General features: G+C 44.8%; 1 protein-coding gene across 6 annotated transcripts in view; it reads right to left on the minus strand.

Moving 5' to 3' along the window:
• The window catches only part of LOC310745917 (sodium channel protein type 5 subunit alpha-like), a 302,295-nt gene that overhangs the window by 160,207 nt on the left and 116,372 nt on the right, over positions 1-25,716 (minus strand). For all 6 annotated transcript variants that reach the window (XM_083579149.1, XM_083579152.1, XM_083579153.1 and 3 more), the window contains 2 exons: positions 21,740-21,831; positions 2,144-2,368 (listed from right to left, as the gene is read on the minus strand). In XM_083579149.1, coding sequence (XP_083435275.1) covers positions 2,144-2,368; positions 21,740-21,831 — 317 coding nt within the window. The remainder of the gene's footprint in view (positions 1-2,143; positions 2,369-21,739; positions 21,832-25,716) is intronic.

The following is a 25,716-nucleotide window of genomic DNA, read 5'->3' on the forward strand; positions in this document are numbered from 1 at the left end:
TGTGACCATAGCTACTTTGCTGGATGCCACCCAAAGTGTGGTTTATGATGCTCAATTGGGCTGCAATCCCAAAGCAACAGTAGCAGCATTCCCACATATATATATATATTTTTAAATCACTTATCACAAAGCTTCTCAGGCTCATCTATCCTTTGAACTCTGATAGGCAGCATTTCAGCCCCCACCCTGCAACCAAGGTGTGACTCACATCCCAAGGGCTCGGAGCAACTAACTTGCCCAGTGACAGCTACTGGCTTCTGTTAATGTCCAGGCCAAAGCAAGATACAAATACTTGATCCTCTGAGCTGCTTTCTTGGTGAACTAATTGCCCTTTGTTTAACCCTCTTGCCATCTTGCTCGGCCTTCAAATCCTGAAAGATTTCAAACTGTTTCATTCACCCATTCATCCTAAAGCTACAGCCCTGCCAGCTAGCCTATAAGCAGTATCTCACAGGAGTTAACAGTAACCATATCAGAAAACATCTTAAAACCAACAAGCCAATAAACACCAGGGCAGCCAAGATCGCAAGGCAACGGGTGGCAGCTTGGAGGCACGCAGCCGCAATCAGGTTTTAAAGCTGGGTGCCATGACCCACAACTCAGAGGCCAGGCACGGAGCAATGGACACAAAGGGGGATGAGGTTCTTGGGTGAAGAACTGCCAGGACAAACTTCAGCACTTTCTCAACCAGAAGATGCAGCCGTACTATCCTTATCCGATACAGGAGCATCTCCTCAGCCACACAGGTGCCTCACATAATTAGGTGAGAGCCCTTTAACAGCAGGTCCCCTCCTCTGGGGAGTTGCTTCACTACAATCCAGGCATCATATTTTAGGCTTCAGTTTGAGCAAGGTGCTCCTAGAGGCAGCAGCTCATCAGGCTACCTCTATGTGACTATGGAGCTCTCCAAGGTCCTGAAGGTATTCTGTGGGCCTTGAACTCTTGCCTCGGCCTCTGGGAGGGACACTGCCCAGCTCTCCCAGGCAGCCTTGGGTTCCTGTAGAACAGAACCCTGGGAAAACTGCGAGGCAGTCAAACACTGGGGCAGTGAAGCCACATAATAGATCAGTGGGGAAAGATACAGCCAGAGAACAGAATTCCTCAGGCACTAGACCAGAATCAGAAGCATTGTGGCACAATTCCACTCGTCCTTTTGGTAGCCTGACGTTTGCTGAGCTGGTATCCTCAGTTCCATTCTCTCCCTGGAGGCCAGCTTCACCTGAGTCTCTGGTTCAAGACCCCTGACACTCTGCAAATGCTAATAATGTTGCAGCAACAACCATTCTGCTCCCAAAAATGTGCCCCCACAGAAAAAGTTTTCAGCAGCTTCCTAAATATCCCTACTGAGCTGTTCCAACTGGCTTCCTTGGCTATGAAGCCACCACAGAGGAGGCCCTGCTCCTTATCATTCCTTAGCCGAGACAGCAGAAGGACCCAAAGCAAAATCACCCCTGAAGATCTTAGCATCTAGGAGACTTCATATAGGATGAGGCACCCCTGGAAGTATCCCAACAAACAAACACTGCTAAAAGTTGCTAGTTGGCCTTTTAAATGTTTCCATGCATAATGCTGAGCCTTCTTGGCACAGAACTCTGAGCTTCCGCATGGTGTCGAACTTGGATTTAATTATTTAAACACAGAAGCAAAGAGAGTGTGGCAATCACACAGGGTCCCCGGACGTTTGACGGTCTATTGACCCTGTGCCACCACTGTGATTGCTTTCTGCACTGCCACCAACCCGTTTCTCCTCACGGGTACACACGGAGCCCAGTCAGTTGTTAACATTAACAAATAATCAAGTTTATTTTTAGGCATGGTTTCAGTTAATTTTTCTCGGCAGTTTCTTAATCTTAGTTCCTTAACTGTCCTATGCGTTGCTAAAAACTTCAAACTGATTATTCCAACTATCTATCTGACTCCACCTAACAATTCCTCTCACTCTCTCACCACACAACTCAACCAACCCACAGACTTATATCCTCCCTCTTCCCTCTTCAACTCCCAACTCTCAACTGACTTCCACACAACACTCACTCTCACTCTAACTCCTCCTATCAGTTTCCACTGGCCAGTCACATCACACTCATTTTAACCCTTTCCTTATGACCCACCTAGGAGGCAAACGCCACAGAGAGCATCTTACCTGTATCATTTAAAAAAGCATCTAAGGATGGCCACCTCGCCTCATCCGGTATGAATGTGCCATTAATGGTGGTGTTAAACTTCCGGACACACTTCTGCCTCAGATTTCCCATGAAGAGTTGGAGCCCTATGAGGGCGAAAACACTCAAGCAAAAAACGGTCAAGATCATCACATCGGCAAGTTTCTTAACTGACTGGATAAGGGCACCTACGATGGTCTTCAAACCTAAGGAGACAAAGGTTAGCAGGTTATAGGATGAGATACAAAAGTGCAAGAGCATTGTACGGGTATTAAAAGTCAGTGCTAGTAGCATCTACAAGACACCCACCCCAAGTATCTCCCAGTTGTGAATGCATGGCATAGGTAGAATTCCCATCGAATTTCACTTGTAGTGAAATTCGGAGAGAATTTGGAGGCTCCAGCTCAGGCAAAACATCTGTTGGAAGTCTGAGGGAAATGAAAATAATTCCGGTAAGACTAGTGAAATGAGGCAGGGAGTCTGTCCCGCTCTGTGCAATGTGAAAGTAAAGACTGTTCCATCCTTATGTCCCAATTTCTTCCATACATTTTCCTCCCTACTAATCTGGTGTAGTTCTGATAATCTCAATGGGACATTTGCCATTAATTCCAGAAGGTTTGGCTTGCACCCGATGTTGTTTGTAAATGCGGTATTAAGGTTCCAGTCCTCAACCACTTGGGGATCAATGAAATGCTTTTAAGAAGCAGGGTCAAAACTGGTGAAACCCAAGAACAATGGCTGGTTCTGTATTTGTAATAGCTGCCAAGGGGTTATGCCTATAGCATCAGCTCCAAGGTTTCAGAAAGCCTTGGGCAAGTTCCCCTACATGGGCTCCCATCCCTCAATTTATCTACCTCTGCAATACAGCAAGTCCAGCGGGCTCTTGTCAGTGGGACTCCACCTGGAGTGTGGGACATCAGCAGATTCCTGAAGGTGCCACCCCTTCACACTGACTCTGTGTGTATGTTTGCACAACATCTGATAATAAATGGTGTTTTTTAAGATGAGGAAAAGGCTGTAACTAAGCTCCAAGCCAACAAGATAGGGTGTACACATATACTCAAATAAACTTTATATTTCTGGTGTGTGTGTGTGTGTGATTTCAAGTTCTCAAACAAAAGACTGTAGAGAACCAGAAACCAACCTCCTAAATTCCCTGTGCTTTTACAGAAGTCAGTCCCACCGAGTTCAATTGGACTTAACACCAGGTGTAGGATTACTGCCTTTGAGAATTTTCGACAGTGGGTGAAAGTAAGATCCCGTGCCCAGAAATGTAAAGGTTTACAACTAAATTCTCAGCATTTTGGATTTCAGCATTAGGGGTGAACTTGGAAAATTAGTTAAACTGAGAATGCATATAAAATTTGGCTTTGATTCTGGTGTTTCATTGGTTGGGTAGGAGGAAATCCCTAGTGCTCAACTTCGATTGGACCAGATTTTGGTACGCAAGAGATAATTAGCCAAAGAAACCGGCCCAATGGTGAAACGCAGTAGCAACTTCTTAAAGAAAAACAGGTGTTCAGGTGAGTGGAGTGGGTTGGTTTGGCTGTCTGTGTTGTTGACAGGTAGTTGTTGCCAAATTTGCAAATTCCTTAATGCCGTGTTGTTCAGGAAACCCCTATGGCTACTGGAAACTTGTGCCGGGGAGTTCCTCAATGAGAAGATCAGTCATGACAAATAAGCTTCCTGGATAGAAAGCTTGGCCACCACTCAATGCCATCCAGACCAGTACTGCCTGCTCTGACTGCCAGCAACTCTCCAAAGACCCAGAGGGGAATCTTCGCTATCGCCAGCTACCTCAGGTCCTTTTCAGCTGGCAACTGAAGGCAGGAAACTTCTGCATGCGAAGTGTGTGCTTAGCCTGCAATCTGTGGATACTTTCCTGTTAGACAAATAGAGAGCTCTTCACTTACACTGGTCCAGCCAGCCCAGCACTGACTGCCTTTACTGCACTCTCCAAGGTCCCAGACAAGAATATTTCTGCTGGAGATCAGTGGTGCAGTGAAGGGGGAGTTTAGAGCAGGAGAGACAGAGTCATCTTCTTGGACACCCTGATGAATGCAAACTCTCCTTGTCCCGGCAAGCCAATGAAGGGATAACAAAGCTTTCAAGTTTGTTTGTGACTTATCACCATAGAGGAAGACAGAGGAAAACCAAGCAGAGGTGGGATGCTTAATTTTCTTTCCTTTGATGAAGTTCCTACTTCCTGCCAGCATTTTAATGGTAACGCTTCTTTGCGAGATTGCTTGTGTTTTTAATTAAATGCTATCGGTTGCATTTCAGCTGGCTGAAGATCTCTTGGTAAAGCTCAATGTGTTTTACAAGCTGAACCAATGTAGTCATTTAGCAGCATCTCCCGCTTCAATGGAGCTTATTCCATGGAAAATATGCGCAGGATTGTATTCATGCTGATCCTAATAAATGGAGCTTTATGCAGTTGTATTGCTGCTCTTTGGGTTCACATGCGTTTATAAAAAGGATGGCGTTTCGCTGTCATGGTGAATGCCATTAGATTTCTGCTGGAGACTGATGTTGAAAAAAATGTTGAAATACACATTCATAAAGAAACCAGAAGCATTTTTACTGGGCATTGTGGGGAGTGATATAAATAGAAAGGAATGTAAGCTCTTTTTATATGCAATAACAGCAGCAAGAATATTACTGGCCCAAAAATGGAAGCAAGAAGAATTACTGACGATTGAAGAATGGAGAATGAAGTTAATGGACTATGCAGAACTAGATAAACTAACAGGAAGGATTCGAAACCGGCGGGACCAGAAATTCACGAAAGACTGGAGTAAATTTACGGACTACTTGAAAAGTATTTGTGAAGATCAGACGACATTTGTAGGTTTGCAAGAATTTTTGTGAGGAGTATTATTGGAAGTATTGCAAAAATGGAGAAGGGGAAGGATGATTTGTTAAGAGATGTAAGGGCAATATAAAGTTAAGAGGTGGTTAAAACGGTGGATCATCAGAGGTGCTGATGGAAGTCTAAAAAGATTGTATAAGCGATAAATTTTGTGGTACATTTTATAATTTATATGTTAAAATCAATAAAAATAAATAAAAAAGATTTCTGCTGGGGACTGAAGGCAGAACCCTCTGTGTGCCAAACATTTCCTCTACAGGTGAGCCATGGAACCCCCTCTGCAGAAAGAGCATTGGATGTGTTCTCAAGAGCATCTGCCATTCACATGCGTTAGCAGAGAGGCCCAAGAGGAGCTGTGTGCACCCTAAGATGCTCCCCAGCATCTTCTGTAAGAGAGAAAGGTTCCATAGCAAGCACCTATGGGTTTCTCAGCAGAACAGCAAGGCCATTGCCTTGAGGGAACGTTCTCACGGAGGCGCACAGCAACAAAGTCGGTGCAAAAAGGCAGGCAGATCAGCTTTCTAATGATTCTATTTCAACAGAACAGGGAACAGAGCAGCCAAATAGTCCATCAATTAGAAATCCATTTGGATCCTGTTTCTAAAGGCAGGTCCAGCCCAGACCTCCTCCCGTTGCAGTTTGTTAAAAGCTGTCTTGCTTCTCACACTCCGTCTTCATTGTCCCCGGATTAGTCTTTATGTTTCCTCCTCTCGGGATTGTGGGCTCAGTCTCTCTCAGAGAATAATGCTGATCAAGCACAAAGAATAGCTGTGCTATTCTTTCACACATCAGTGACCAATGCATGAAGATGTCTCGACGGATTGCGAACTAGCTTGAAGGGGGAGCGCAGACAGAGACGAACTAAGCTAAGCAAGACTTGCTTAACAGAAACCATCTATCACAAATGGGCAGGTGCACGTAAAACTGGCAGAAACATTCTAGTTCTTTTAGAACATATGAATAGCCTGTTAAAATAACATTCTAGGCAATGTGTGCTTTTTGAAAAGGCTCTGGTGGCAGAAGGCAATATAATCCAACAGCTGGGAATATAAGGGGGCACCAGAAGATGTCTGACCAAACATAAGTAAGGGGTAGCAAGAACAGTCTAAAGGTAAAGGGAGCCCTGACCATTAGGTCCAGTCATGGTCAACTCTGGGGTTGCAGCGGTCATCTCGCTTTATTGGCCAAGGGAGCCGGCGTACAGCTTCCGGGTCATGTGGCCAGCATGACTAAGCCGCTTCTGGTGAACCAGAGCAACACATGGAAACGCCGTTTACCTTCCCGCCAGAGCGGTACCTATTTATCTACTTGCACTTTTGATGTGCTTTCGAACAGCTAGGTTGGCAGGAGCAGGGACCGAGCAACGGGAGCTCACCCCGTCGTGGGGATTCGAACCGCCGACCTTCTGATTGGCAAGTCCTAGGCTCTGTGGTTTAACCCACAGCGCCACCCGCGTCCCATCTAAGAACAGTCTAGTACCTAGTTAATGAGGCACCATTTGGGCAGCTGCCATGTCAAAGACCTCAGGAGCAGAGAGCTAACTGAGACAAGTCATACAACTAAGGCCAAATATCCCTGTCTGGCAGAGTAAGGATGAGCCACGCTTATGTGTTCTTTCATCTTGCTCCCCTCCTCCAGTTCTTCCCTCACTTCTTTCGTTCTCTCCTCCCCAGGCGTGCTAGGCTACAGCAAAGCCAAGCTAGTTAAGGACAGACGGAAAAGCCCTGCAGGATCAGGCCCACGGTATATCCAGCCCAGCATCCTGTTCTCACTGTGGCCAACCAAATGCCCACGCGAAGCATGCAAGCAGAAACTGAGAGCGATAACACTCTCCCCTTCCTGTAGTTTCCAGCAACTAGTATTCAGAAGCCTATTGCCTCTGACAGTGGAGGTAGAAAACAGCAATCATAGTTAGTAGCCATTGATAGCCTTGTCCTCCATGAATTAGTCTAATCCTCTTTCGGGGGCTATCACTGTTTCTCGTGGGAGTGAATTGAATGGTTTAATTATATGCTGTGTGAATAAGTACTTTCTTTTGTCTCTCCTGAATCTTCCAGCGTTCAGCTTCAATGGATGTCAGCGCAATCTAGCATTATGAGCGAGAGAAGGACTTTCCTCTATTCACTGTCTACGTGCTGCATAATTTTATACAATTCTAACAGGCTGCCTCTTACTTGCTGCCTCTAAACAGAAAAAAAAGAGCTCAAATGCTGCAAGCTTTCCTCATTTGGGTTGCTGCTTTTTGAACCTTTTTCCAACCTTGCAATGTCCTCTTTGAGGTGAGGCAAGAAGAACTTTACATAGCATTCCTAAAGCGGTGGCACCATAGATTGGTATAATGGCATTATAGGGTGATGCTTGAACTGGGAAATGGTGGTTTCAAGGGCTTATTTCAAACCAGGGTGTGAAACCCGGACTTTGCATCCAGTTTTCATATCCTGGTTAGCAGGGAGCCCTTAAACCACAGGTTTGTGGATTGAGCATCATGAGGAAATGTGTCTTAAAGAGACTAAAATAACATTTGTTCTCGGGCTGATTTGTGTGAAAGTGTGCACTATGCAAGACATACCATGCAGGATTTCTTGGTATAAACCAATAAAAACCTGTCAGCGTGTCCCAAAAGTGTGATTTGCCTGGAATCCCATTACTACTATATCTACCATTTGGAGTCAGTGCATTATAGTGGCTAAAATGTCAGAGTAGGAATGGAGAGACCTGGGTTCAAATCCAGACATAGAGCTTGTTAAATGACCTTTGGCCAATCACCACTCCACAACCTAACCTACTTCACAGGGTTGCTGTGAGGAGGAGTGGGGGTGTGATAAATATGTGTATAAACCATTAACATTCTCTTTTATTTCTTACTCCTTTCTTGGAACTGCTGTGTTAGATATGGTTACAGAAGGAGAGATCGCTAAACCACAGTCATAACCCTGTCCCTTGCTCGTAAGCTTCTAAGTTTAGGGAAGCTTTTAATGTTTGACAGGCTATTGCATATTAATATTTTGTTGGAAGCCGCCCAGAGTAGCTGGGGAAACCCAGCCAGATGGACGGGGTATAAATAATAAATTATTATTATTATTATTATTATTATTATTATTATTATTATTATTAGGAAGAGACTTGCTGTATGTGATTGAGCGACAGGCTGTGTGTCCTAACCCTTTCTCATGTTTATCACAGTATTAATATGCCAGGTCTCTTATCAGGGGTTTCAAGCAATCATCGTAGCAATGCATATCGCGAATGAAGCAGCGTTTTTAATCAGTTGAGGATTAAAGATCGAACCCAAACTTGCAAAAAAAAAAAAAAAAAAAACGTTGAAAGGGGGGGCAGAATCAACACGGGAACATAGTAAGCGGTTTTCTTATTTTTATGTTTAAAGAAAACAAACTATCAAAAAGCAGTTGTTCACCCAGGGTTGGTTTATGGGAGAGGCAGTCCTAATATTACTAATTTTTCAGGTCAGTTTCCAAACTGTGTTCTATTCATCCAGTTATTATGGTTTTAAATAGAAATATAATCCCCTCAGTGTTGGGTTTTTTTCATGTTTAATCTTCTCAGGCATCAGAACATTTCATTTGGATTCTCATAACCCACCCCCTCTCTGCAGCCTGTGATATTCCACATACAGGCAGGTGTGTGCAATGTGTTGTCTATTAAAGCAAGCACAAACCACCAACCCAGTCTGATTGTGTGGAGGCCCTCCAGGCTCAAAATGTCTCTGTTTGCCACCTGCCTGGGACTACATATGGTCCCGAGTATAGCGGGAAACAATACACGGCTTATGGGTGCCATTTTGTCTGGCGGATAACACGTTACGGAGGATCCTGGTGTGAAGAATCCTCTGACGTTTAGCAGGACACTTACTGAAAAGAAAGATATTTGCTGGCTGCATGAAAAGTGACATCATTTATCATTAGGACCAACTAAAGTATTTTCGCCCGCAAAGATTTCACCTGAGGGAGGAATATGGGTGCCATTTTAATGTGTGTCTGTTACGTGTTAAAATTACTTACAAGGCTTCCAGATAATTTTGTGTTGAGTCACTTCAACCCACCCCTAAAATGGCTGGGAATGTAACTTTCTCTTCAAATTAACTTTGTTTCTGCCTCATTTTATATATACTCGCCTGTGATTTTATATATATATATATATATATATATATATATATATATATATATATCACAGGCGAGTCCCCCTGCACATGTTCTATTTGCTTGTATGTTTTAATATTGTTTCAAGGCTGCATTTTTTGTTTTTAACCAATATTGTTTTTATATTATAAGTATATTGTACTCTTAAGAGATTTAAGAAACAACAACGCATCAAGCTGTTTAGATATGCTGTTTAAATAAATAAATCCAGGAGGATTAAAGCCGTTTTGAGCCAAAACTGCCATTGACAACAGTGAGGGCAACCCAATCAGGCCTGATTCTGACTACTATTGTCAGCTGTCTGAGGGAAGAGCTGTGTGACAGGAGCTGTCCTGCCTTCCTGGCCTGGATGTTGTGACCAGCTCTGTTCTGGGGAGTGGCGAAGTTTTTCAGGGGAGGGTCTGCTCTTTACCAAGGGCAAGATGGCCAGAGCCGCCACTGGCACCGGCTGCAACCTGAAGAGCTTGCTTCCCCCTCTTCCCTCCCATTCCCTTTTTTTCCTCCCATGTCATGACCTCTTATACTGTTGGCCTCAGGACAGGGTCCGGGCTTAGATCTGATTTATGTTAAGCCAGTCCGAGAGCCTGAAAGGGGATACAAATATTGTATGTAATTAATGTCCCACCGGGTGAAGGGTGAATTGTGTCCTTAAATCTCTCTCACTGCCTTTGGCAAAGCCATGCCCAGGAATCGCCATCTTCTTTCCTGGTCCTCCTCCTCCTCCTATGCCTTTTATGGCTTAGGGTCCTCGTATTTACGGGACTGCGTCTCCTGGTCTGCCCCACAGAGGACCTTAAGGTCCATGAATAATCTTAGTTTAGAGGTCCCGGACCCTAAGGAAGTGAGATTATCCTCCACCAGGGCCAGGGCCTTCTTAGTGATGGCTCCGACCTGGTGGAATGCTCTGTCCCATGAGACTAGGGCCCTGCAGGATTTAACTTCCTTCTGCAGGGCCTGTAAGACAGAACTATTCCATCTGGCTTTCAATCTGAACCTGGCCTGATCTTTTGTTCCCCTTCCTTCCTCCCCCCTCCCCTTTTTGTGAAGATTGCCCACTCTGGGATCCCACAGCTGGTTCTCCCCTGGTCTCCTCGCTGGCCCAAGTGGGACTAATTTAGCCAGCTAGCCCTAGTGATCATGTAATGTTTATTGGATGGCTTTTCCCCCTAAATTGATTTTTGATTCTCGATATTATTGTTATTTACGTTTTATACCGTATTTTATGCTGGGTGTTTTGTAGCATCAATTAAGTGTTTTAAATTTGTTGTTAGCCGCCCTGAGCCCGGTTTCCTGAACCTGGAAGGGCGGGGTATAAATGAAAATATTTATTTATTTCTGCCTGCACCCTGCCATGCAGAAAGGAGACATGTGAAGGCTTTCCAACCACAGAAATAAAAGCATTGCAGGAAAGTTTGATAGCTGCCTGCCAGGATGCTGTTACGGGCACAAGAGCAGAGGAAGTAAAAATTACAGCTGGCCACCCTAGACTTTTCCTAAACGGTCTTTAGGTGATCTCTCAGGTATTGGGGGCAGAGAGAAGAGAAAACTTTGCTCAAAGGTCTCTGCGCTCCCCAGAGCTAGCTGCCATGTTCTGAAAGGTGATTGCTAAGATGTATTCGAACTTCAGCGGCGATTCAATCTGCAGCGGAAAATAATCCATCGTTGATGTGATGCCAATGGGAGGCAACAGCATTACGGCTTAACGGGACGGGCTGTTTACTGAGCTGCGAAGGCATCGGTTTAACTCCTTCCACCCAAGCATAAAATTGAACTGCGCGGAAGCAAAGTCGCTCATTAGACCCGAAGGGGAAGACCTTTCACGGCCAACGGGGCGACTTTTTCCTGAACTTCTGTGGCATTTCTGAGGTGCCCTTTGGAAATCAGTTCCCCTGAGAAGTGCTATGCTATGCTTGCCCCACTGCCTATTTTGCTTCTTAAACAAGGCCAAGTTGAAATGTTACCCCCACCCTTCCCATTTCATTGCCCCATTTGTAAGAGGCAAAATGGGAGGCCCCTTTTAGTGATTTTTCAGAGCGGGGGAGAAAAGAGAAAATGTAGGTAAATTGCTGGCCAGAGCAGAGAGCGCTTTTGTCCAGGAGGTGGTAATTAGTGGTCACAAATGTGTAAATCTATCAATTTCTCTTTTTTCAAATGTAGGGTCAGTTCTCCACTTTTCTACATCAGTTTGCTATTTATCTATTCATTTATCATCTATCATCTATCTATCTATCATCTATCTATCTATCTATCATCTATTTAATCTATCTATTTATCTATCATCTATCTATGTTGATCACTCACAGACATTTTAGTGTGACACTACCCTAATATACACATTTTTGCAGAGCATTTTTTCTTAATATAATGCATTTTGTATATTATTATTATTATTATTATTATTATTATTACTAACAAATGCTTCTTTATGCACACTTTACCTCAGTATATGCATTTCTTGCCTGGAGAAACCAAAACTGACATTCTTCCTCATCTCTACATATTCTCAAATTCCTGTTTTTATATGCCTTTATATTGCTGCTTTTCTTATTTTGTGTTGTATTTCTGTTCGAACAATATTGCATGTGTGTGTGTGTGTGTGTGTGTGTGTGTGTGTATCCATTTATAAATGCTTTAAAATAAATTATACATATATTACAGGTTGGGCTGAGCCCCATAGAAGCAATCTTCATGAACGTGTGCCCACCACCATTAAAAAGTGCAGTGATTTCTGGGGGGAGAGGAAGCAGGAGTGATAAAATTTAAGCATTGAATGGAACTTGCTTCCACGTGAGGCAGTGATGGCCACAAACCTAGATGGCTTTAAAAGAGGAATAGACAAATGCATGGAGGAGAGAGGGCTATTGAAGACTACTAGCCATGCTGGTTAAGTTCTGCCTCCACAGTTGAAGCCAACATTGCTTCTGAATACTAGTTGCTGGAAACCGCAGGAGAGGAGAGTGACTCTTGTGCTCAAATCCTGATTGCGTGTTTCCTATAGGCATCTGGTTGGCCTCTGTGGCAACAGGATGCTGGACAAGATGGTCCTCTGTGGCAACAGGATGCTGGACTAGATGGTCCTCTGGCCGAATCCAGCAAGCTTTTATTGCGTTCTTACATTCACAGTGAGGCTCCCTCACTCCACACCGCCCCCAAACAGAACGAAGACAGGAACGTTGCCTGACCTTTACCTGGAATTGACTTTGCGACAACACCACACAAATCCAATTTGCCAAACGAGTTCCCCAATTGGTTGGGACCGCTCAAGTAAGGAGGGCAATCAGTGGGAAGAAATGGCACGACAACAGCAGCAAAGAGGAAACAACTGCTGTGAACCGTGGGGAAAGGAGGGGGCATGGAAAAGTTAAAAACGGAAAGGTGTTTTCAGGGGATATCTTGGGCTCTTGAAAATATTCACAGGCAAATATTTGGGACACCTCGAATAATCCACAGAACTGGGCAACTGCTTCCACATGCCACGGGGGCCTTGGGCTCGCGTCTCTCAAAGAGCAGCTATTCATGCCACATGACAAACAACTTTTGGACCTGGAAAGGATATCAAAAGCATTCTGTGGCGTGGTTGTCTGCTCAAAAGCGCAGATGGGTCTGAAATCACACTGGATGTGAAACCTTTCAGCGTGCCCAGCCATCTTGGGAGAATGTGTTAGCTACAAGGGCCAGCAACGTATCTTTTATTGCAATCTTTTGTTTGTTTTTCTGCGTTTTTCTGAAGGAGGAACGGGATGTCGCTGGGCTACAACTCCTATCAGCCACAGCCAACGTGGCCAATATTCAGGGATGGTGGGTAGTAGTATTCCAGCAACTTCTAGAGGCCACTACACTGACTCCATTCCCAAAGGAGTAGGGGAAAGGATTCTTGGCCTCCACTGTTGGAGGCAGCATGCCTGTGAAAACCAGCTGCTTGGCATCGCCAGTGGGGAGAATCCTGCTGTCATGCTCAGGTCCTGCTTGCAAGATTCCCACTGGCATCTAGCTGGCCCCTGTGAGAACAGGATACTAGACTACTTTGGCCCTTGGCCTCATCCAGCCCGCAGGCTCTTCTTATGTTATTATGTCTGTAGACAGTTACTTCAGGCTGTTGAGGAAGGCCCGTGTGGTGGGTGTATGTGTAGGAAAGGGCCATAACTCAGTGACGGATGTCATGCTTTCGATGCAGAAGGTATCCGGTCTAATGCAGTTAGAAGGACCTGGTGGCAGGTGGTGGGAAAGGCCTTTGGAAGAGACCTTGGAGAGATGCTGTCAGTCAGTGGCTCAACTGAGCTGTGTTGATCCGGTCTAAGGCACCATCATACATTCTAAGTGGGAGCAGTGATATCATGGAAGGATAACATCTGAATTAGCCAGAGTGCTTGCATGTAAAGTCACACAGGGAGAAGTCATAGTCCAGAACTGCGTAGCTTGGGATCCATAAAGATCATGGGTTGTGGCTTCCTCGCTGCTTGGCAATGCTTTTTGCTGCCAAACTAGACATGCCATGAATTGTGTGGATGTAACTAGCATGCCATCTTTTCCCCTCCGTTTTGTAACAGAGGTAGTCACCAATGAAGGCTTCACTTGAAGTTCAAACAGTGACTCTGGAGAACATGTTTGTGTTGGGACGGTGGCAAGGAGAGAAAGGGTTCAACCTCCCTTCTCTACTCCCACTCACCAGGGTCCCAGCCCTGAGGGTGCTAAGTCCCAAAGCAAAAGATGTGCACGTTAATTGCATCAACACAATTAGCACTGCGTCCAGGTTGACCCTCAGGTAGAGAGAGAGCCAAACCAGGACTTTTACAGAGTCCCTGGCAGGAGGCCACAGGCAGACGCTGAGCTGAGTTCAGCTCGGCGGGTTGTAAGTCAGGCAGACTATACAATTGCATGCAGACATATACTGCTCCATTATAAGCTGTAAAACAATTAAACTAGCAAACAACAGTCAGTGAACCAGAAACCTTGCAATTAATGCTCAGACTAAAGCCATGACCAAAAATCCCCCCCTCTAACAATTTCACAGAGCTGTTGGTCTCCTGTGAATGGGAAGGGGGATTTTTGGCTGTTTTCGGGTGGCTGGAAAAATTTCACATATTTTTGTTGCAGGTGGTGGGGTTGATGCACCTTAAGACAAGATTGCCAAAGTGGCTTATTAAACTTGGCATCCTACTGGCTGCCTTTTCAATTGTTTAAAGGTACATAGAAATGACGCAAAGTACTATCATCCCCCATGGACCTTTTGAGCTTGAAATCTCAGCCAGGACAGCTGCTAAAAAGGCTTGTGGTTGGAGCAACTATGAATCTTTCTTTTAACTTTCTTTTAACTTGTAAAAAGAGAACAACAACAAAAAAAGACCCTTAGGCCATCTTGTTTTAAGGTAAACCAACCAAAATTGACAGTAACTTTCTCCAGTACCTTCAGAGTCAGTTCCCCACCCTGTCCAAAAGCTGGCCCAAAAGTTTCAGCACAGGTCTAACTCATACACACTCAGCAAGGTGATACCACAGTGATCAGTTTTACTGGCACGTCTCAATCTCTTGGTGCAACAAATAATTAGCAGCGCTCTACATCAAAGCTGTTAATATTATCAGAGTCACGCACATTTAGGACACCATCAGAAATTATTCTTGCATGGTACAACCCGCCTGGGAAGTTCTCCTGCACAAGCACCACTGAAATAAACAGGACTTGTGCGGTCTTGCACCGCTTTCATTTGTTTCAATGGTTAGTGTGCCCAGGGTGACTTCCAGGTGGGTTCTGCCTCTTAAGTCTGGCATCCAAATGCAAACGAGGATCAACTAAAGGGGGGGAAAGCAGTATTAAAAACAGCAAGCAAAACCGAGCCTTGGAAATCAGGGAGCATTCCTCAACACCACCCCAGCTCTCCTACGAAAACCAAACACGTTATTTGTGTTATTGCTCTTTGTGGCATCCGTACCAGATGTTGGCAATCAGCTAAGATACACATCAAAAAATTTTCCCCTCTTCCTGTTTCTTGGAGAGGCAGACGAAACTGTGATTAGCACTGTCCTTGTTTGTTAGCACCTTGTCTAGTCTCATCTCCCTACAGAAGGCTTTCCCTTTTCTTCCTTTCTTTGTTAATTAAAGAGTGTTTTCCTGAGTCGGGCAAGTGTGTGCGCAACAGAAATAAATAATAGATTCCAGTGAATGTGTGGCGTTGCTAGTTATGGGAGGAACTCACAGGCCAGAAGTTCATTCAATCTTGTCAATATTTTATCTTTCCTGCCCTGCCCAATTACTGCAGTGTACGGATGAGGAGCCTGTGAAACACCAATCAACTCCTGGTCATTGACCATGCCTCTTAGAATTGGTGTTCAACAGCTACATGGCCACAGATTCCCAATCCCCACTCTGTTGAGGGACTCATAGGGATATATGTACGTCCCCTTGTAACATTACATTAGGTATTATTATTACTGTCTAAAAATGGAGCCCCCCTATGACAGTTCTCACATGTTCCACCTGAGAAAGAAGTTCATATTCACTTCGGCAACCTAGGAATGTTGTGGAACCCCCATGAGAAATGTCACGAGTCCTACCAAAACTCTGTTGGTTCGCCTTCTGGTTCCTCAGATGTTTCACCTGTAGAAGGACCCTGTCATGGGCCCGGAGTCAGCTTCACCTGCTAAACAGCAGCCTGGAGGGGGAGAAGGCAGAATGACTTGACCTGCAGCTGATCAGCCTTCAAGGACAGGAAGAGAAGGTCATTCCGCATTCTCCCACTTCAGGCTGCTGTTCAGAAGGTGAAGCTGTCTCCTGGCCCACAACACTCCAACATTCTCAATGAATTTCACATTGGATGAAGTTTCTACCTATGTTCATCCCTATTAGACTGGGGCAAAGGTGGGGGGTCTGTAGCCCTTCAGAAGCTGTTGGAGCACAACTTATTGGCAGCATTTGCAAACAGTCACTTACCTCTAACCTAAGTGGTACAGTGGGGCAAAATCTGATGGCATTAAAAAGAAAGAAAGGAAAAGGCAGACCCATTCATCACCATCACTCTCGAAATAACAGGTGGGAAATCTGTGATGCTCCAGATGTTGATAGATTAAAATTCCTCTCATGTCTGACCATGAGAGTTAATTATGAGATCTTGACTGTTTTAAGGGCCCAATGGGTAGCTAGCTAGTCTTGGATCTGGCAGATAGCGGTTCCATTCCCACCTCTGCCATATGGATTTTTTATTGTGTTATTTCTTTCTTTCTAGGACCCTGAGGTCCAACAACAGGCATATGCTAAGAATTAAGTCTGGGACAAAAATCCACTCTTGGTTCCCCCCCAAGCTTTCTTTGTTTCAGCCTCCTAATTTGGGGGCATGGTTTGTTCTTGCTTCTGTTGTTACCCAGAGATCTACTGGTAGATCCTGAACTATCTTCTGCCTCTTCCCTGCTTTAAACTAATGAAAGCAAAGTCTTCGTAAATCTGTATCTGTATCTATATTATACCTCTATCAATATCTATCTATTTATATGGAAAAAAGACTTGTCCTATTGACTCCGGCACCTGGTGTGGTGGCCAAGACATATTATAAGAGGCAGAGATCAGCTGGGCTTAGTGCCACAACTGGAACACCCTGCTAATTGCAGCTACAGCGAAGTTTCGTGGTGACTCTTGGGAGTTCACAGTAATGAAAAGCACCTGGATAATTCAAGGAAAAGGGGAAAAAAGAGTCTCCAAGAAGACTAAAGGCAGGCATAGGCAAACTCAGCCCTCCAGATGTTTTGGGACTACAGTTCCCATCACCCCTGACCGCTGGTCCTGTTAGCTAAGGATCATGGGAGTTGTAGTCCCAAAACATCTGGAGGGCTGAGTTTGCCCTGGCCTGACTAAAGGAATTCTTCAAGGGCACCAGGCTGGGGTCTTCACATCCCACCCATTTTCACTGAAAATGTTAACTGAACTTTGATGAAGGGCAGCGTTTACACATTTTTAAAGAATAAATTAAATAATGGTAATTTGGGGGGGGGGGGCTGCTTAGAATAAACCAGCTCAAGCCTTTTCAAAGGAAGCTCCTAAGGGTTTGGATGAGACAGCTGGAAACTTTGTGCTGAGGATATAGGTTAAGCAAGGAGATGGGGAAAGCACCAAGATCAGTGGAGCAGAAGGGAGACCAGCTCTGGTGCTTCTTGTACCAAGCTGTTTGTTGTTGTTGTTGAGTCGTTTAGTCGTGTCCGACTCTTCGTGACCCCATGGACCAGAGCACGCCAGGCACTCCTGTCTTCCACTGCCTCCCGCAGTTAGCACTAAGCTGCTTATTTAGCTTCAATAATAATGATATTAAAATCAGCATCAAAGTATACCATTTTTATTAAAGCTTAAAAGTGCAAAACCATGCACATTATAAGTGATTTAAAAGAACAGAGGCTTTAAAAAAAATCATGTACAGTAAATTGTCTTTTTTTAGGTACTTTTTTAAGGTACTTCACACACACACACACACACACACACACACACACACACAGTGTTGTGCTTTTAAGTGTTATTACAAACGTTGCACTTTTGTATTATTTTCAGCATTACCATGATTTGCATTGTGTGTAGCTCCTGACAAATGGGGCTTACCTCCTAAATCTGTCGAGCTAAACAAAAAGTTGAACTAAATAAACAGCTTATTGCAAGAAGCACCAAGGCCTGTCTCTCTTTGGGGACATAGGGCAGTAGGTATACCCCTCAACTGCCCCGATTAAATTGGGACATCCCATGGAGACCCAAAACACACAATTTTTTTGCCTCTGTTGTCTCACGAGAGTCATGTGACTTGCATGAGAGCGCAGTCAGGAAGACACAAATCCCAGTTTTCAGCCTCAACCTGTTGGAGGGTATGGTAAAGGTAAAGGGACCCCTGACCATTAGGTCCAGTCGCGGACGACTCTGGGGTTGCAGCACTCATCTTGCTTTATTGGCCGAGGGAGCCGGCGCACAGCTTCCGGGTCATGTGGCCAGCATGACTAAGCCGCTTCTGGCGAATCAGAGCAGCGCACGGAAACGCCGTTTACCTTCCCGCCAGAGCGGTACCTATTTATCTACTTGCACTGTGACGTGCTTTCGAACTGCTAGGTGGGCAGGAGCAGGGACCGAGCAACGGGAGCTCACCCCGTCGCGGGATTCGAACTGCCGACCTTCTGATCGGCAAGTCCTACACTCTGTGGTTTAACCCACAGCGCCACCTGCGTCCTGTGGAGGGTATAGTAACAGGATGCAAAAGAGGATGAGGCTTTTGTACCCTTAATAGTCATGCAGAAGAGGGTAGCTTCAGCAGGTGTAGCTTGCCATGCAAATCCCATATATTTTGCAGCAAGTAAAGGTACGGGAGCCCTTTCCTCCTTCACATCTGGCCACCCTTTGGGGACAGGACTTGGTGCATGAAGGCTTGCCTTGTCCTACTTTCTGAAAGTAGTTCTGGCTCATGGCACTGAGGGCTGAGTCCTGCAAGCAACTCCTGATACCCAGCATCCTTTGCTGCGACGCTGGTTCACATATCGCTTGGGCTGCTTACACAGTCAGGCCAGTCCTGGCGTCTCAGCTCGGCTCAAGATGGAGACAAGATGGAAGCTGAAGTGTGTGCCCAGGGGGGAAGCCAGTACTTTCTGATTAGCATTCAAGTCAGAGGCAACAGGAACGCACAGGAAGTTTATTTTGGTTGCTGCCTCATATGCTCTTTCTAAATCACAGCGCTCAGCACTCCGGTTCAAGTTATGGCAGGTCTCCCTGCGTTTAAACCTTTCCTTAGAGAAACTTCTACCTCACACAGTTATTATTCTGTTATTATTTCAGCGGAATTACTTAGTTATGCAGGGCAGTGCGCCTCATCTGCACACCAGCCCCAAAATGTACACTGTGTTGTGTTGACAAGACATGCCAAGCCCATCAAATACACTGCGTGGTGGAGAGCCTGTGTTATGTTTCAACGTGAACACATTCAGCCTCGTTCCTTTTATCCCGGGAAACTGAGAAAAAGCAGATGAGCTGCACTAACAAAACTAGCAGCATTTTTGCTGCTATGTCTGATTGTGGGGGTAGTGGGAAGACGTATTTTGCCAATCGCTTGGCTGTCACTGGTGAAATTCAGCGTGAATTCAGCAGTTCCTAATGAGGTGAAACATCTGAGGGGTATGAGATGGCCAAGTGTGTTGTATGACTCAAGACTACAGGAGGACACCCCCTCCCCCGTTTCCCACTGACAGAGCATTTTCCATTTGCACTTCGAAGTGCAAGAGGACACCCCCCTTTTTTTTAAAGCTTCTGCCATTAAAACAACAACAAAAAAGCTCTATCTGAAACCTGAAGCAGTTCAATCCATTTTCCCCCCTCACAACTCCTTCTGCTGCCTGGGTTAAGACTAGCCCTGAAGAACCTTGGGATGAGCCAAGAGCTTTGCATAACGAGAGTAGATGAGTCTAGATCGATCAGTCGATCTAGATTTAGAGCTGTAGATCTAGATATATAAAATCTTGCCACATACTTCGGAGGGATGGTGCCATGCTGTTGTATATTACACCAGTTCTATAAGGTGAACAGGAACTACAGTGGTACCTTGGGTTACATACGCTTCAGGTTACAGACTCCGCTAACCCAGAAATATTACCTCGGGTTAAGAACTTTGCTTCAGGATGAGAGCAGAAATCGAGCTCCGGTGGCGCAGCGGCAGCAGCAGGAGGCCCCATTAGCTAAAGCAGTGCTTCAGGTTAAGAACAGTTTCAGGTTAAGAACGGACCTCCAGAACGAATTAAGTACTTAACCCGAGGTACCACTGTAAAGTAATGTAGCAATGGTTGTATGGAGAAGAATCTGTTCTGGGCGAGACTGTAACTGATTCCCCCACATTCAACCATTTCCAAATCACTTCAGTTCCTGTTACTACATGTTCCCTTCTCCTTTCCTGCCTCATTCTGAGGTGATGGTTTTTCAGCTCAACTTTTCGCTGCAAGGTGGCCACGAGTGAGGTGTGGGCACAGGTGTTTTTCTTCCCAGTAAACATTTACCCAGCACTCTGCAGCCCTCCTGGCTGCCCACACTTCCTGATCTGAAAAAGCCCACCGAGAGGAGCTAGGTCTACCCCTGGGCTTTAATTCCCAGGCAGGCACCTGCACCCCACCTGTGAAAAATCCACTGACATTTCTCTCCCCTTTGATCATTTCCAAATGCAATTTCTTTTCTCAAAAACTGATAGGAAATGGCGGGAGGGGGGGAAATAGACATACAGGAGAAATTTTCAGCAAACCATACCTTAAAAATATACTAAGGGTGCAGATAATGTGTGCTGTTGCTTTGGTGTTCCTGTTTCAACCGAGAGCGCCACAGTGAAGATGTTTGCCATCTAATGGAGTGAAGAAAATCTTCCCATCTCCTAAATGGATGTTGTTGTTTTTCCTCGCCCACCCCCCTTTTTAAAAGCAGTCTCTTTAGACTATTTTTGACCTGTAATTGCCAACATCTGTTCAGGATAATCATCTACAGGAACTACCATGCACGGGGTTGTTTTGCCACCTTCTCTACCTTGCCATGCAGGTCAAAAATGTTAAACACTGAGGCTGAATGAGACCTGTCCATAGATACACCTAGGGCACATTTGCTTGTTTTCCCCATCGATCTCCTTTCAGAGAAAATACCGTCCTCCATTTAAGAGATGAAAGCAACTGTAACTAAGCATCTTTAAATGCTGACAAGGGCAACAGGGACTGCATGTTTCTTTTGCTAAAAAAAAAAAAAGGCAATGGGAGAGGGAGCCAAAGGTCATGATCTACAGGAATATTCTTCACAATGGAATGAAAAGGAGCCGCATAAAAACACGGCAGCAGCACGCCATTCATATCAGTGGCCCTTGTGCAGAAGAGCATTTTGGCAGAATTGTGCCCACATTCCCTCTGCACTGAGCTACCAATTGATTGATTGGTTGGGTCGGAATTAACTCAGATCGAATGATAATGGCGAGGCAGCCCACAACAGATCCTTCAGATTCCTTTATTCCACCCCAAACAAAGCAATGAATGGCATTCGGTTTTAATTTAGCCTGGAGGTCAGCACAATGACAAAAAAATTATTGATCGGCCTTGCAATTTTTTTTCTTGTGGTTGATTTTTTTTTTCATATGTTGCCATTTACCCCAAGATTTTTATTTCATTATTTAAAGAGAGAGTGGGGGAGGGGAGAGAGAAGCAACCCACTCAGATTTAGTCATTTATGTCCAACTAGCCAATCTGAATTTGTTGGACTCCCGTTCCCAAATTGTACGAAAACAGGGCTGCGGGAAACTTTGCAAGGCGCATTCTCGGCTCATGATTGTCATGGGCTGGGAAATTTCAGAGCCCTGAAGAGCCTTTGATCCCTCCACCAAAAATTGCCGGGAGTGGGGTAAACATATGAAAAAAAAGTATTCTATTGACAGGACCCATTCCCCACACTCATCCATTCCCAGGTCAAGTGCCGTTCATTATTTCAAGCTGTGTCCTACCGACAGCCGTTTTGCTACGGGGAATGGCGCATAAGCTTCTGTGAGTGCACGCAGCCCAAGTGTTTAACCTCAAATTGTTTTTTTCACCTGAAATGACTGAGATTGTTTTCAGCGCGCGAAGAACTCTGAACGTTCGTAAGGCTGATACATTGCCCAGGTCCACAAATTCAGTTATGTATCTGCAAACAAGGGAAAGTCACACACAAGAAGAAGACCGTGACAACAACGCCAGCAAAGTAATGACAGAAGAAGAGAGAGAGAAAGAGAAGAGAGAGAGAGAAGGGTTTGGGGAGGGACAGGAAAAAAGTCAGTTGTAGCTGAGAGCAGATATGCAAGGATCAGGGCTTCTTACCTGGAATGTACGAAATAGTTTTTAAAGCTCTCAATACCCTGAAATTCCGAAGTGCGGAAATTTTGCCTAGTTTTGTAAATTCTCCTACAAACCTGTTGAATTAAACCACAGTTATTTGGAAATACATAGCAGGGCACATGCAGCTGGAGATTGCATGAACATCGCATTGGCTCATTTAGCTTAGGGTGGTGGGTTTCAAATCTCCTGCCTTTGGGAAGCCCTGCCCCAGCTTATCTTCCCTGCTGCAGAAGCTCTGCGCATTGTGGAAGTTTATGAGATCTGTTTTGGGGCACAGAGTTAGCTTACGTGGCATATTAGCCAGGGCTCTCAGGCTTCATCATCAAGCATCATGGGTTTAATTTACAGCCACCTTTCTTCTGGGATGGAGCTCAAGACAGCATACAGAGGGTTCCTAACACGGTCTCCTTTCCAGGCACTGATCAGTCCCAGATAAACATAGCCTTAGCAAGGCTGCTGCACCTTGTGCCATGCACCATATGCTATAGTGCCCTGTTGCGAATTCAGAGGGCATCTTGGAACTCAACCAAAAATATCCTGCAACAATGCATTGCCGAGCAAGATCAGTATTAGCGGGCGAAGCGTCTTTCTTGCCCACCATTACTGATATTCTCATTGAGGAACCCCTGAGAATGCTTCTAAGGTAGACCACCTCACCATTGGAAAACCACTGACTTGGGGCAAAGACATGACTCATCATGACTTGGTCTTGGAACCATGGAGCGACAATCATCTTCCTGAACACAGAAGGGTTTTGATGACTGGCTTAGATTTGGTAGGCCAACTGAATCATGCCATTGGTGAGTGTCATGGAACAGGAAGACAGGGGTGGTGTGTGTGTGTGTGTGCTGCACAGCATAGTGGAATCCCATCTCTGAGCTGCCTACAATCAGGCCAGAAGGGGAAGGCAAGGTTGGCAACTATTGAGTTTTTGGGCATGGGTCACATAAAACCAGCCAGGTTTGAATGCTAAGGAGCAGGTAGGCATCAAGAGAAGCAAGCTTTCTTGGAGAAAGCAACGCATCTATCCCAAGCTGAAGGTCAATTCAAGGGGACTGGAAATAGTTAATATTACTGGACGACGATGATGATAAGGTTGTTATGTTGGTTTTCCCCAACCAGATGCCCTCTAGATGCGCTTGACTACAGCTTCCATCATCCCTGACCACTGACCATGTTGGCTGGGAGCTATAACCCCAAACATCTGAAGGCTGGTGTAAAAGGATTGCGAGTGTGTGTATGTGTTCTAATAATTGGGAACTACTGCAAACTCTGCTTTTAGTAGAGTATCATTCCTACGGCAAGCGACTCTGAGTGGTTTTTTTAAAAATGAGGAATGAGGAAACCTACAACCTCCAAACTTTATAGATCAAGCACTGGGCAGCTGGGTGGAGGCAGAGACTTCAAAGTCAAAAGATGGAACATCCAAGCAGCCTTAATTTACAGTCTCGCAGCTCTACACAAGAGAGCTGAGAGGGATACTGTGGGAAATTCTCATGCAAATTATTCTAGTTTTAATGTGTTTGCCGTACATTTGAATTTATATTTGATATTTTCCTCAACATTAATTATATTGTACTAAATGACTGAGGGTGTTTTTTTTTTGGGGGGGGGAGACAGAAACAAGGTGCAAAACGTTCCTGAATGTGGCAACTTGCAACAAAGTCCTCTAACCGTAATCAGAAACGCTTTAATATTCCATTTTCTTTTCTCAAAACTTCCTATTTTCAAATGCAATTCTGGAAACGTTTTGAATTCAAAACGTGAGCTCTAAAATGTAGCTGAGTTATTTCATCTTTGAAGTTGGGCTCTTGAGCGGGAACCTTCCCACTAAGTTGTTAAAATGCATCAACAGGGAAGCAATTTGGGGTGGGGAGTGGGGGTGTGAGATATTAAAACGAAAGAAAGCAAAGCTCAGTGCTGCCTCCATAGGAGATCTGCCTGGGATGAATAAAGACCCTACCAGCCCTTCTCTTCATTGGGGCAGGAGTGAGAACAGACAGACAATGACATCATGAGACTCGGTAACTTAATCTTTCTATTTAAAAAGGACCATTCTGAATGCTTTGTCTGGAAAATGCATTTCCTTAAAACCACAAATATTGTTCATGGATTTGAATCCTGCCAATTCCTCCTCCTGTGGCAGCTTCCAACTGTTTAAAGCAGGGATCAGGAACCTCTGTGTCTACTCAGATGTTCTGGACTCCAATTCCCACCAGCCCCAGCCATCATGGCCAATGGTCTGGGATGATGGGAGTTGAGAGTCCAGGTTTCCCACCCCTGATTTAAAGGATCAAAAATAATACAAAACAGAAAAACAAAACACCTTGGTTTAAGATTGATAGGGAGATTAGGTAGCTTCTATCACACTGTGGATACGCTCACACATAATACTAAGCCATAGTTTCTTTTAACTATGGATTGTTCAATAAACCACAAGTAGCCTCACAAATGATCAAGTGAGTCGCAGATTGTTTTGCCTTGTGTTTCTATTGCTTAGTGAGCATCCTTGGTGGGTGCTCAAGCAAACCATGGCAAAGCAAAGTTGTTGGATTTGGACACAATGCCAAACCAAGTCACAGTTTGTGAGTCAACCACAAACCATAGTTTCATAGTCCAGCCAAGAAACGTCCATGGTTAGTTGACTACGCTTTGGCTAAGCAAACCATGGCTTAGTATTGTGTGTGAACCAGGCCAGTGTTAAATGGAGTGTGGGCAGGAAAGAGAGAACAGGACGGGGCTCAGTGTCCCTTTTAAAATATATTCTCTAATTCCCCAAAATATTTAAATTACATAAGCAAATAAAAGATTAAAAACAAGTAACGCAATATCTCAGTTAGAATGCTTCTGTTTTCACTAATTCCTGCAGTTGAAAATGGTCATTGTACTTCTCTTATCTGGAGAACATGAAAGCTTGAACACTGTTTTGTGACATTTTGGTTGGCCTAATCAAGGCATTGCCCTAATGTCTGAGCTTTGCATAGAAATGTCATAGGCAGCATCTCTTATGTTTCATGGCCTTTTGACTACACTGTTTACAACCCATCCTGCTCCTGCCCCTGCCTCCTAATACTCATATATTTTTCTACTTTATGCATCTGATGTACTGGGCTCTAGTCTGCGAACTTTTATGGCACCCAAAAACTGATCAGCCTCTACGGTGCCACAAGAACCTTCCTTGCTCTGTCTGGTCTTTGACCGCAATAAAGATTGATTGATTGAGTGAGTGAGTGAGTGAGTGATTGACCTTCCTTGCTTCTGTTGCAACAAACTAACATGGCTATCCCTTTCAGATTCAAAAACAGGTGTGTTTTCCCAATGGGCCAAAATCAGATACATCCCTCCCTTTACCTGTCTCTTTCCCTTTCCAGGGCAAATCATTCCCATCCCCTTTCTTGTTGGCATTAGCCATGGTTTAGCCTTGTGGTGGGGAACCTCAGGCATAGAAGCCAAATGTGGCCCTCCAATCATCTCTATCTGGCCCTCAGGATTCTCCCCACACCCCTCAACATGCCTTCCTTGGGTGCTTTTTGCCTGGCTGGAATATGTCATTGAACTGTGATAATGCTGCTTGCCTGCATTATCCATCTTTTGACCTTGCAGGGGGACTTTATCTTAACCATGTGAAATTCAGATACCACGTGAAACTCAGCTACCACCTTAGCCAAATCCTATGCGATCCACAGCACAGTAC

The sequence above is a fragment of the Podarcis filfolensis genome (assembly GCF_964270895.1).
Source record: "Podarcis filfolensis genome assembly, chromosome: 12".
Classification (NCBI taxonomy): domain Eukaryota; kingdom Metazoa; phylum Chordata; class Lepidosauria; order Squamata; family Lacertidae; genus Podarcis; species Podarcis filfolensis.